Genomic DNA, 13975 nt, shown 5'->3' on the forward strand with positions numbered 1-13975 from the left:
TACCATATGACATTATCATATCTCTAATGAATAATTTACTCTAAATGACATCTTGTAATTGAATTTCTTATTCAAATAAAATTAAATTTATTGCATATTAATCCATACTTTGGTAGAAGGCAGTGATGTTTATCTGACACAATCAGTTTTATTGAAGTAGTAAATTGATTTCAGTGAGGTCTAAGTGTACTTCTTTTGTTTAATTGATGGCTATTAATTAAAAACTTTTTGTACCACTAAAAAAAGTTAAATGTATAAATTTTTATAGTTGTAATGCTAAAGTAACTCTTCATAATTAAAATAATATAAAAAATAATTTTGAAAGGTTAATATTTAAGGGTAATTGAAACAGAAAGTAGCTAATATAAATATTCATATTGGCATGATTGTAAGAATATTAACTTGTTCGCTGTCTAAAATACTTAGATAAAGAACCAAGGAAAGAGAACCTCTTTGCAGATATCTTCTACAATTGATCTAAGGCCAAGAAGCTATGGCAGATAGCTTCTAAATCTGGGGTTGCAAACTGAACACTTAGAGAAGCTATGCAGACAAATTAACTGAGTGAAGCAGGAAGGTCTGGGTCACCTATATAACTTAGAGGAGTGGAGAGGATTCAAGTTCACAGAGAATGTTCAGCTCCCTTAAAAGTGTGCAGTTACCACTCTGCTCAAGCCAACTTCTTGCTGAGCTGGAAAACGGGCTCCTTGTAAATCTGAAGTTTTTCAAAACAAGTCAGAAATCAGGAATATTCTGTGATCTTCTGATTTATAAATGTCAGCCATAGTGTTTTTAGAATGTTGCCTTGAGGTTTACTACTAAAATAACCACTGGTTTCTGAAGGATAGGAAAAATTGAATACACTGAGAAAAGCAGGAAACTAGTTCCAATGATCACACTGACACCTATGATCACCTGTGGCACAATGATCACCTATGGCACCTGGATGAAGGAGGGGTTGGATCCCTGTGCTGATCTGTGTAGAAATTGCTTCAAAAATATCACTCAGCTTTAATTTAGTAGGGCTCACTACGGATAAAGTATATCCATAGTGGAAAGGAAGGACCCTTTGTTACCATGTGTACTTGTTAGATTGGGAGGAAACTAAAGAAAATGAGAGCAAGACCTTCCTAATATATATTTGAAAACTCCTGAACATTTGTGGAATTACCAAGATATTTAAGAAGCTTATATAATTTGGCTATGAAAACTATTCATTTTATCTCCTATGTTACAATGCATGTGAAGACCTGTGAGCATATTCTACATTTATATTCTATATATTCTACATTTACTTTCTATGTGCCACCTACTGATAAGAACTGGGGACCAAAGCACAATATTACAAGTTTGTAATCTAATGAGAGAGACAGGCAACTACATAAGTGACAAAGTGTATGGTGGAGAAGTATTATAAGAATTGTAATATTGTGAATGACAATGACAAGCTGTTCTCCAAATAACTAATCTGCAGAAAGTATTGTCATATAGGCTTTCCTAGAGTAAGCAACATCTTAAGAGCAAAGGGCAGTTGTAGTCCTAACCTAGTACTTACTCTATGGCAGAAGAGCCTTATATTTATTAAGTCAGGTATCACCTTCCCCTAGAAACCTTCATGGGGATACACTTCGCTATCTGCACTTCATAGATGAGGAATTATTACATAGGAATTATTACAGAAGCATGTGCCAGAACTCTGATTCTACATTCTCAACCATGTCAAATAATTCACATGTTATATATTTAACAAAACTGAATTTCAGAGCTAGACTCTTTGTTGTTGCTTTTATAGTATGTATCAAATATATGTACAGTTTTATTTATATATGCTTGTATATTTGTGACATTGCTTCGTATTCATTCCTCTGCCACTACCACTTATTCTTCATTAATGTAATCTGGAAAATGGTCTCCTCACCTTCATTTTCTATACTTTCAAATCATTATAGATTATCATTAACAAAATAATCTACCCAAGGTACAAAACCAACTGTGTGTTCCTTAATGAATTCAAAAGCTTTCAGTGGCTCTTCTTCTCCATCACAGTGGTTCCCAAAGAGTGGAACACACAGCATTTGTCAAATGACTGGATGATACATATGAGTAGTGTTATATAACTCTGGATCATAGAATACAAATTTCCCTTTATCAGTTTCCTTTCAATCCTTCTAACTGTGCCAGGGCAAAATTGTCAAATGTATCCAGTTTTTGATGAACTCTTTTTAAGTGAGAAAGCAAGTGACAGGACAGGGCCTTTAAAAGGGTACCAGGTGTAGCGACATCTTATAATGCTGTTGTGTTGGCTGGGGATAGAATCTAGAGTCTTGCACATACTAGGTAAGTATTCTACCACTCCTCCAGCCTCACTCTGTTGTTTTTAGTATATTGATATTTTATTTTTGGAAAGTCATATTGATTTTCCATTTACAAAAGTGATATAGAGATTTCTTTAAAATTAAATTTAAGCGATTTAAATTTGCTATCTTTGTTTTCTTTTTTGTCATTTATTCATTTATATGTCTTTGGGAGGATAAGAGGGGAGCACAGAAATAGAAGGACAAAGGATGAATAAATGCAGCAATGGTACTCACTATGTTGAAAATCAACTTGCTGAAAATACAACTTGTGGGTTAGATGGGAGAGAAAAACTGGGAGAGAGTTAGGGAAAGGGAACATTGTCCAAAAGGAAATGTACTCTTTGCCTGACTGTAGCCCCTCTGTTTTTTTTTTTTTTTTTTTTTAGCATTTTTAAATAAAAATAATAAAAACAATAAAAGTCATTCCTCAATAAAAAGTAAATAAATGTAAGCAAGATAGTGAGTCACTTTACAGGAAAGAATTAAGTATATATTAGAAGGGATGGTATAGAAATACAGTATTGAGAAAAATACCAAATCAAAATCAAAATAAAGTAAGAAAGGCTGTCAGTTGACCCAGGCCCTTTACAGGTTACACAAGGAGCCCAAAATCTCCAATCTACATGAAGTTTTTGTATTGTAGAAATGGTATTTAAAAAATCTAGCAACAATGTTTTTCATTCTCTATTCTGCATTCTCCACACTGTTTCTTTTGTTCCACTTTCTTGCTCAGTTTCCCATTTCCTCCTGTGAAATCCCATAGACCTTTCCTGTCAATAGGAAGTGCTAACTCTCCTGGCAGTTCAATGGGTTTCTCTGCCTTTCAAATTCCCAGTAGTACCTTCCCTCTCCACTGTGCTTTCTATAGTGCCATTATAACACCTTCTCACCTCACAGATTTCAAGGGAGAGGAAGGAAGGGCAATGTGCCTCACTCATAAAGTAGGCCCACATTATTAATACTTACTGAATTGAATTTAACAATTTAGGCAACATTCTGTGATACTTACAATTTTGCGCTTGATCATGAAGAGTGGGATTTTTGCATGAAGAGGGGTTGAAGACAGTTCCTTATGGACTGTTGATAAATACAATCTTCTTTTGATGTTTCTTAAATCAGTAATTCTGACAAAAAAAGAGAAGAGAAAAACATTCCTATCAATTTAATGACTACTTCTTTGGATAATCATCAAAATGCTTATATATATGGACCCTGTCCAACGGGGAGTTTGAACACAGAATTTTTAAGAATTGCCATTTTCTTTGAAGAAGTAATAAAATTTCTTCCTTAAATGCAAAATGCTCACAAGGCAGAATGTATAAATTTACTTAATATGCTAATTTATTTCTGTACTCTACACTAGATTTCCATAGTACTCCAGACGATGAGAAAAATTCAATTTGTATGAACTGAGAAACGGCTAGCCTTTAATAACCAGGCTCGTTCCAGCCCCTTAAGCATGTGTTATCTTGGGACATACCGTCACCTACCAAATAGGAAAACATTATGGGTTTCTTTCCCTAAAAATGCACCTGTCATTTTATATAGGCTTTTAGTCTGCTTAGAGACAGGCACAAAACACTGACTGTCGGTTTCACTTTCTAAGCACATATCTTCCAACTAGAATTATAATACACAAGTTTATTGCTCACTATTCAGGTCAACCTACAGTGATACCAAGGACACTGAATTTGAACATCTTTAATAGATTTAGACCACAGCCATGATCACAAAGATTAGGTTTGCTTCAAACTGATAGAGGCTCATTTTTATATTCTGCTTCTTTTAGGTCTCAGAGGTAACATAGCAAGCTGAAAATCTCCAAATCTGTCTCAGGCTGCCATAGTACAGAATTAATGCTTCCTGAAAAACTCTTTTTCTCTGAGAATAAGTAGCATTTTTGTCCTCATGTTTAGACTGTCTCAATGTACTACAGTGCTAATTTTCTATAATTAACAATGCCCTAAGGAGTCATTTAATTAAGATTCACTGTCAATATTTGTAGTATAATCGACTATTTTAAAAAATCAACATAGCCCATTCTGTAGCCCTTCCAGGCTTCCTCCTCCTCCTCCTCACTTCTATTCTCATTGTTTCCTACATATCTTGTCATGGAAAAACGATCATCAAACAATGTTAAGAATAAATACAGTAAAAAATTTGGTGAGATGCCATAGCTAAGATATGAACCAACACAGATGCCCCTCAATAGATGAATGGATCAAGAAAATGTGGTGTGTGTGTGTGTGTGTATGTCATTATATATATATATATATATATATATATATATATATATATATATGGCATTCTATGCCTCCATCAGAAATACTTCCCCATTTGTTAAGGAATGGAAAGACTTGGAAAAAATTATATTAAGTGAAGTAAGCCAGGCCCAAAGAAACATAGGTCCCATGGTTTCCTTTATGTGCAATAACTAGTATACGTCTAGGACAAGCAGAAAAGATAAAAAGCTATGTACATATGACCATATAAGATAATGCTAAGCTAAATAAACCCCAAGATAGGGACAAAAGTGGTTTTATCTTTGTTGCTGTTGTTTTTAATGTATTTATATTGTACTATATGATTTTTTTTATTTCTCTTGTATGTTCTCCCCCCATGGTATAACCCTTGCTTTCACTGTGTTTGATTCCGGTGCCCTGCACCTTATATATACATTTTTCTAATTTGGGGAGGGGAAGGGAAATACCAAAAAGCTGAAATGAGGATACAGGATAACCCATTGTAACAATGAGATGTGCAAGACACTATGTTGAAAATGAACTTTACAACTTGGGGGGGGGGATGAGTTGGGAAGGAGGAGAGGAAAGGGGTGTTAGGGGAAAACAAAGGAGGGGTAACAATGCTCGATAGGAAATGTGCTCATTACCTTATTTAAGTAACATAACCCCTCTGTAAAGTATCTTTACAATAAAAAATATAAAAAAAATTGGTGAGATGATTTCAGGATATACTGAAACCTAAAAAATTATCCCCCTCTACTATTAATTACCATAAATTCACTTAAAAGCAAGAAACCCTTTCAACCTATTATCATAGCTAAGGCTTAAAACACTAAAGTATCAACACTATGGCAGTATTATGTTTTGATGAATAAGTAAATGCAATATTTCACTTCAACATATGTACATGTGCTAGGTGTGCGGGTATAATGAGTGTGTACAATGTGCTATGTGTGCACAGACATTTTACTAATGGGGTGTAGTATCAAACATATGTAGAAAGTATTGTTATTAGGGGTGCTATTACATATTGTTTATAGAAAGTACTAATTAAGGAGAAGAGCAGGAAATGGTGCTACAAGCCCATAATCCTTGCTACCTGAGTGGCAGAGATTGAGGCACAAGGCTAGTCCAGGCAAAAAAAATGTGAGACTGCATCTCAGCCAACAACTGGTGTGATAGCCTTAGCCTGTCATCTCAGATACAAGGGAAGCACAATACCTAGACATTATGACATATGCCTGTCATTCCAGCCATCCAAGAAAAGACGAATATGAAGATCACAGCCCAGAGGCTGGTTTAGGCATAAAGCAAGACTATAACTAAAAAAAATAACTAACACATGAAGGTTCATGAAGTATAGTGTTAATCTGGCTGTGAGGCCCTGAATTCAATCCCCAGTAGTGAAAAAAAAAAGTTCTGATTAGAGCATGGAAATTAAGCAAAAAGAGGGAGGGTTTAAGCCAAGAGTTATCTGTGACCTGATGTTGTTATCAAAAGTTTTCTGTTTGTAAGGATGAAACTAAATAATTTTTATTTAAATTATTAAAGATCAAACTCCAACCAGAATAATGTTTAAATATATTGTCACATATTGGCCAATGTGAACATTCATTTATTCATTCACATTCAAACTGAGCCATGAAGCATTTCTTGGAATATACCAGTGATATAATGATATAGATGAAATCTGAGTATTTATTCTAGAGGAAAAAAAGCAGGTGAAAAACTACAAAAAGAAAAAGATTCAACCTGCCAGGCACTGGTGGCTTACACCTATAATCCTAGCTACTCAGGAGGCTGAGATCTGAGGATCATGGTTCAAAGCCAGCCCAGCAGGAACGTCCATGAGACTGTTCTCTCTAATTAACCACCAGAAAACTGGAAGTGGTGCTGTGGCTCAAGTGATAGAGCGCTTGCTTTGAGCTGAAGAGCGCCTAGGCCTAGTTCAAGCCCCAAAACCACCACCACCAACAACAAAAAGATTAAACTAGAAGATACCAAAAAATGATCTGCTTTAGACAGTATTGATGGTAAGATTTGTAGTAGATAAGGAACATGACAGAGAGATGCAGAGAAGCCAAATGTTAGAAGTTTTATACTAAGGTAAGAAGTTTATAAATTTATTGTCCAGTGTTGGAAGCTAGTACAGGGCCTACATTCTTCCTTTCATGATTAAGATATATTTATAAAAATAAATAAGGTCTTGCTTCATCACTGGAATAAAATTTGTACAAATTTAGTGTTCATTTTAAGACTGATAATATGTAATATGTATATAATACATTACATACTTTATATATTGGAACTCTAGGGTAAACCCAGGGCCTTGTGAATGCTAAGTAGGTACTGTGTTGTGCCAAACCTCCAGCCTCTTCTATTCACTATTTTCTTAACAGTATTGTCCTAGTTCTTGAACTCAGAGCCTGCATGTTGTCCCAGCGCTTTTTTGCTCAAGGCTGGTGCTCTGCCACTTGAAAAACAGCTCCACTTTCAGCTTTTTGGGGATTAATTGGAGATAAGTCTCACTGACTTTTCCTGCCCAGGCTGGCTTCCAACTACAATCCTCAGATCTCAGATTACAGGCATGAGCCTCAGGCTCCCAGCTTTAACTTTTAATTTGAAACTAATTTCCAACTAAAAGAAAGTTATCAAGCACTATACATAAAAGAATTGTATGCATTTTATATTCACTTATGGGGATGCTTTTTGATTAGCAGAAGTTTTCATTTTCATGAAATCAGTTTGTCATTACTTACACTTGTGCTTTCTAAATCCTTAAAAAAATTCCTTGCCTAGCACAAAGTTGCAAATATAGTGTATTTCCTCCTAGAACTTTATAGTCTTTGTTTTTTCATTCAGTTTATGAGAAACCTCAAATTAGTTCCTCTTTGTTGTATGAGACAATGGAGGGGAAGTTATTTTCTTTTTGTAGTTTATTCAATCATTCCAGCACCACTTATTAAGCTCATTTTCCCTTATTGAAATTGCTTATTACTTTGTTGAAAATCATTGATTATCTTGTATTAGTTCATTTTCTGTTAATATAAGGAAACGCATGAGACTTATTTATGGAGACTCAAGAGCATGGTACTAGCATCACAATGTGAAAAGATGATGTAGGAGAAAGACATAAATTTCTAGAGAGGGAGCTAGAGGACAATCCAGGAATTGGGCTCACTCTTATAACAACTTACTCTTGCAAGAACTAACAGTCTCACAATATCTACCTTAATCCGTTCTGAAGGTAGCATCTCAATACCCTAAGGACTCCAACTAGGTGCCAGCACTTAAAGGTCCATGCAATGTCCCAAATCACCACCATATCAAGTAGATGAAGGTACTAACAAACTAAGTTCTAATGATAGCAACTATAAATGTGTGTGCATATATCTGTAAATTTATATAGCCACTATATATGTGTATATGTAAATATATGTATATACATATTTGTGTGAAAGAGATCCTCACACATACTAGGTATATATATATATATACGCAAACATACATGTTTGTTTGAGGATCTATTTCTAGATTTCCTCTTGATACATTTCTCAGTGACTCATTTATTCTTATACCAATTATATACTATTTTGATAGGTAAAGAAACTTCAACTTTATTTTGTTCAAGATTTGTTTAGACTTTACTTTTCTATATAGATTTTAGAATCCATTTATCATTTCCTATTAAAAAGTTTTTGAGAGTTTATTGGCTATGCTAAATTGAATCTAAAGATCAATTTTAGGAGAACACTATTGAACCTTAAAATCCACTAACATGATATGTATCTCCATTTATTTAGGCCTTATCTAATTTCTCTAAAACTGTTATAGTTTGCATGCTTGAAGTCTTATACATCTTTTGTTAAATTATTTCTAAGTATTTTGTTTTACTACATAATTGAAAATGAATTTTCTAACTTAATTTCTGGGACATTTGCTACTAGTATATAGAAATACAATTGATTTTTATATACAGATCTTGTTTCTTGTGACCTTGCTTAATTCAATCATGAGTTCCAGTAGCTGTTACATATATTCTGAGAATTTTCTTCATAAATAATCATGTCCTTGGTGAATCAAAGGCTGTTTTACTTCTGCTTTTTCTATCTTTATGTCGTTCATTTCTTTTTCTTGCATTACTGCACTGGTGCTAGAACCCTGAACATATACTAAATAGAAGTGATGAGAGTAGACAGCCCTTGCCTTGTTCCGAAATCACTGATGGAATATGACCTTCCTACATGCCTACTAAGGATATGTCACACTTAGGTTTCTGCGATCAGCTGAGATTGTTCTTTTATACTCACTTTTATGTCTACTTTTTCAGTTTCTTTAAAAATCAAGAAAGGATATAGAATTTTTCCACATGCTTTTTCTGCATTGATTGCGATATTCTTATTTTTTTTCACTTGTCTCTATGTTGAATTATCTAGCTGATTTTCAAACACAGTATATTAAGTTGACCTCATAAAATGATTTGGGAATGTTGAGTGCCAGTGACTCATGCCTAAAATCCTAGCTAATCAGGAGGCCAAGATCTGAGGATCCTAGTTTGAATGCATTCTAGGCAAGAAAGTCTGTGAGACTCATCTCCACTAAACTATCAAAAAAGCTGGAACTGGAACTGTAGCTCAAGTGGTAGAGCATTAGCCTTGAGCAAAAGAAGTTCAAGGACAATGCTCAGACCCTGGTACCACCCTCCCCAAATGATTTGAGAATGTTTCCTTCTCTCTTTGTAAACAACACTTTGATTTAAAAGGTGCTAGTTCATTTAAAAATGTTAACAGTATTCACCAATGTCTGAAGTTTTTGTGGAAAGATTTTTTAAATTTAAATTTATTTTATTGTAAAAGTGATGTACGGAGGGGTTAAGTTACCTAAGTAAGGTACTGAGTTACCCCCTCCCTCATTTTCTACCACTTTCCCTCCTCCCCTGGACCCCCCTCCCTTCCAAGTTGTGAAGTTCATTTCCAGCATAGTGTCTTGTATTGCTGTTGCACTGGTTTACACTTCGTCATTTGTCTCATTGTTTTGTTAGACCCCTTCCTTTCCCCAAATCAGATAAATGTATATACAAGACACAGGGTGCCAAAATAAAAAACAGTGCAATGGATAAAACAAAGGGGGGGGAAACAATGAAAAAAATGAAATAACTTCACACAGTATATTAAAAAATACCTCGCTTCTGTATCTTAAAATTCATTTTGATTAGTATCATTTTTTATGGTCATATATACATAGCTATGGAGCTATTTTGATCATCTGCTAGAACTATCCTAGACATGCTAATTATTACAAACGAGGGAAACCATGGTGCATATGTTTCTTTGGGTCTGGCTTACTTAATATGATTTTTGTGGAAAGATTTTGCTTAAAGATACAATTTCTTTAATGGACATATTTATTATGTTTATTTTTTCAAAGCAACAACTTGGCTGTGTAAAAATTCTTTACTCTTTATTTTCCATTTTATTGGTTCTTGATTTTATATTGATCATTTCGTTTCTTCTACTTATTTTGGGTTAAATTTTCTTTATTTCTGTCTTAGCTTCGAAGGTGAAAAGTTTGCTATTTAAGCACGTTTCATCTGAACCTTTAAAATTCTAAATTTAATTCTATATATGTGAGTTTCATCCCACAAATTTTGATAAAGTAGTGCTTTAATTTTCATTCAATCTGAAATGTTTTCTATTATCCCTTAAGAGTTCTGCTTTGAATCTTGTGTTATTTAGAAACATGCTACTTAAATTCCAGAAATTAATGTCTTTTCTATATGTTATATTGCTATTAATTTTAATTTAATTCTATGATGGTCAGAAAACATATTTTAAAGTTTCATTTTTTAAAAAAAGGTAGTAAGAATTATTAAATTTCTCCTTTAGAAATTTTTTTGGCTCCATTCTGCATCCACTCTTCTAAAAGGTCACAAATTTGTGCCTTCCAACCACCATTAAAGCCTTCCCTGAAAGGTTGTCCTTCCAGATAGTAAGACGGAGGTGGAATCTGTTACAGTACACTAATTTATCTAAAGAAATTATTACTGAGTATGAAAATTAATTCCAGTGACTATTTTCTTAACCATGTTTCCTTTTTTTTTTTTTAAAGTTGAGTTGAGTAGTAATTATAAAAATGCAGACTAGGTTGATCTTTCCTCCTGGAAGAAAATATTTCCCCAACTCCTCCCCAACAGTGTGTTGGCTGGACATAGCTTATATTTGCATTTTGTGTGTGAATGTGATGATTTTTTTCCACAGACAAATCCTTCAGATTTGTAAATAGGCTATGATGTAAAAAGCAAGAAGACCTCAGTAGGGAGTTTTGAAGGCTAGGATTGTTTACAGTTAGAAAAGGAAGGGAAATGGAAAGGCAACATCTAAATCCCTACCATTGACCAGAACTTGTGTTGCATCTTGACAAAGTTGTTGCATTTATTCCTCCCATTAAGTCTTTGAAACAGGACTCAATATTCACCTCTTACCACTATAGTGATAATGTTCAGAGGTCTTAAGAAACTTGGTCAAGCTATAAGTGGAAAAGCCAGGAAGCTTCCAGACTAAAAAAAAGTCAAGGAATAATGACAAATGGCAAATTATTTGTAAGTCTATCTAACAATTCCAGAAGTTAGTAACTGCCTGTGGAGCTTGAATTTATGGCTCTGCTCAAATAGCTATCTTTGGGTAAGTGATACTACCTCTGGTATTGCTTGGAGAACTCATCTGTTAAATCTGAGTTAAAGTACATTTAGAAAGAACTGGAGAATTGCAATAGCAATTCCAGATTTTTCTCTGCCTCAAAATTTATCTCCTTAGCCAGTGCCAGTGGCTCAGGCTTGGGATCCTAGCCACTAAGGAGGCTGAGATCTAAAGATCAGATTATTTGGGGGGGGCAAAGGGGTGGGTCGTGGGGCCTGAACTCTGGGCCTGGGTGCTGTCCCTCAGCTCTTCAGCTCAAGGATGGTGCCCTACCACTTGAGCCACAGCACCACTTCCAGCTTTTTCTACTTATGTGGTGCTGAGGAATCAAACCCAGGACCTCATGCATGGAAGGCAAGCACTCTACCACTTAGTCACCTTGCCAACCTTAAGGATCACAATTTGAAGCCAGCCTATGCAGGAAAGTCCACGAGACTCTTATTTCCAATTAATCACCCCAAAGCTGGAATTGGAGCAATGGCTCAAGTGGTCGAGTGACAAAGCAAAGGGACAGCTCTTAGACCCCGAGCTCAAGTCCTAGTATTGGCACAAAAAAAAATTGTATCTTTGTACTTATTAATAAAACTCAGTACTAGGCTAAGGTGCCCTATTCTTGTGAATTTCTTTGGCAATCCAATTCTTTGAAATGGTGTTATATAGCCTCCTTAAGAAGTAGGCCTTCAAGAATAGTCTGAGATAAGGAAGTAGGTGTGAGTAGTCTGAGAGCTGATTCCATGAAGCAGAAGTGAGAGCGTTGGGAGGATAAGACAATAAAAGGAAAAACCAATAGCGTGCACACCACTAGTGACAATGCTGTTTCATCAGGACTTCTGGAAACATGTACACATATACCACAGGACTGACTACCTGAAGAGTAGAAGGGGAGAGCAAATTGACGCCCAATTCCCAAAGGGTAAGGGCTGCCTTTGAGGCCCAAATTCCCCAACATGTCAATAGGTGGAATGGGTTCTCAGAGCACCAAAGGCCCTGAAGTCCACTGGAACAAATTTGTACCAAATCATCCCATGTAGCTTCAGGTGATTTTAAAGCCAGGTTTTTGGGATTTGAATCCTGGCTTCACCACATCAGCTGCATGATACCATGCCTCAGTTTCTTCATCTACAAGTAATAAGGAAAGCAATAAGGACCTAGAGGACTGCTTTAAGAACTGAGCTAGTGAGTAGTTGAGACCATACTTAGAGAGGCCTGACACACAGGAAGCCTCTTAAGTCCCAACCTTATCAACTTGGGTGGCTGTGAATTGTTTTGTGAACTCTGGGTTTCTGGACTTTCAAATTTCTAAAAGCTAAAACTTTTGTGGCTAATACATGCCACAAGATCATCTACGGATGACAGAGACTCCATATTAGAAAGCAGAAATGGGTGCAATTATAGACCATGTAGTCTTTCACTATGCTTCAGAGAGTCTTGGTTATAATACTAGCAGCAGTGTGGGCGTCAAGTAGGATGGTATCTATAATACATTTACTCTGCTATTGTATAAACTCCCCAAGGATTGAGACCTGATATATTATGTTTTTATCACAGAATGGGGTTTAGAAATTTGCAATCAATTAGGAAACACTGATGAGCTGTCCTTTTGGAAATCCTACCAAAGTTATATATTTGACTATTTTCTGAAAACCTATAAATGTGCTCATTGCTAAAATGGAAGTAGACACTGGGGATACCACAGAGAATAAGACAAACTCCCCACCCTCATGAAACAAGTATTCTGTTGGAGAAGTTAGTAATAAGTAAACAATTACAGATATGGAATACTAGCTCCTAATAAGGGATATAAAGAAAGCTAAAACACATAAGAGGACAGAGAGTATTGGGGTAGAAGACATTATTTTAGAAGCAGTAATCAGGAAAGGCCACACACAGAAGATAGAATTTGAATGGAGTTGAATAAGATAAGGATTGGAGCCATGCATACACCTAGAGGAAGAGAATTCCAGAGAGAAGAATTAACAAAATTATGTGAAATTTCACAAAAAAGGTTTGTTCTTGAGCTATTTACAGTAGATCTGTCAATATGATCCTACATATCTACTATATATCTACTACATATCTATTTGTTGTATGGTTTCTACATAGTTTAATGGCCCAGGGACTATGTAGAAACCATACAATATTAAACTATGTAGAAATCATACAACAAGTGCATAGCATGAGCTTCATCATCATATAGGTCAGGATGTGTTTTATATAAAATAGTTCTCAATTAAATCTAGCCTTTATGGCTCTGATGTCCAGAAGAATCTCCAAATGATCATGTGCTCAAGCTTAAGACAGTTATGAGGACTAGGTCATGCAAATAGCAAGAGAGGCTTATTCTACTGTCTTTGCAAAAATAAATATGCAAACCTTCCTCATCTTATAATCAAGGATAGTTGGTTACAGAGGAGAACAAAAATCATGTGCTCAGCTTAAATGGTACTGAAAGCAAAATGAGTTGCTACTTAAAAAATTAAAATTAGTCATTCATGAGAGAAAGAAAATAAATGCATATGTGTGACTATTTAAAGGCTTCATTACACTTATATGCTTTTGTGGGGAACAATTAGTTGCTGTATGGACGGCTGCTTGTAAAACAGCTTTTCCCTCGTAATTCAGGCTTGATTTTCACGATCTAAAACCTACTGTGACCTAACAAACATGAAAAAGATAAACC

At 35.2% G+C, this 13975-nt stretch overlaps 1 protein-coding gene across 7 annotated transcripts in view; it reads right to left on the reverse strand.

Moving 5' to 3' along the window:
- The window catches only part of Cfap20dc (CFAP20 domain containing), a 200262-nt gene that overhangs the window by 123516 nt on the left and 62771 nt on the right, over positions 1-13975 (reverse strand). For all 7 annotated transcript variants that reach the window (XM_070018826.1, XM_070018827.1, XM_070018830.1 and 4 more), the window contains one exon: positions 3367-3481. In XM_070018826.1, coding sequence (XP_069874927.1) covers positions 3367-3481 — 115 coding nt within the window. The remainder of the gene's footprint in view (positions 1-3366; positions 3482-13975) is intronic.

The sequence above is a fragment of the Dipodomys merriami genome, unplaced genomic scaffold, assembly GCF_024711535.1.
Source record: "Dipodomys merriami isolate MVZ:Mamm:240054 unplaced genomic scaffold, mDipMer1.0.p SCAF_13, whole genome shotgun sequence".
Classification (NCBI taxonomy): Eukaryota; Metazoa; Chordata; class Mammalia; order Rodentia; family Heteromyidae; genus Dipodomys; species Dipodomys merriami.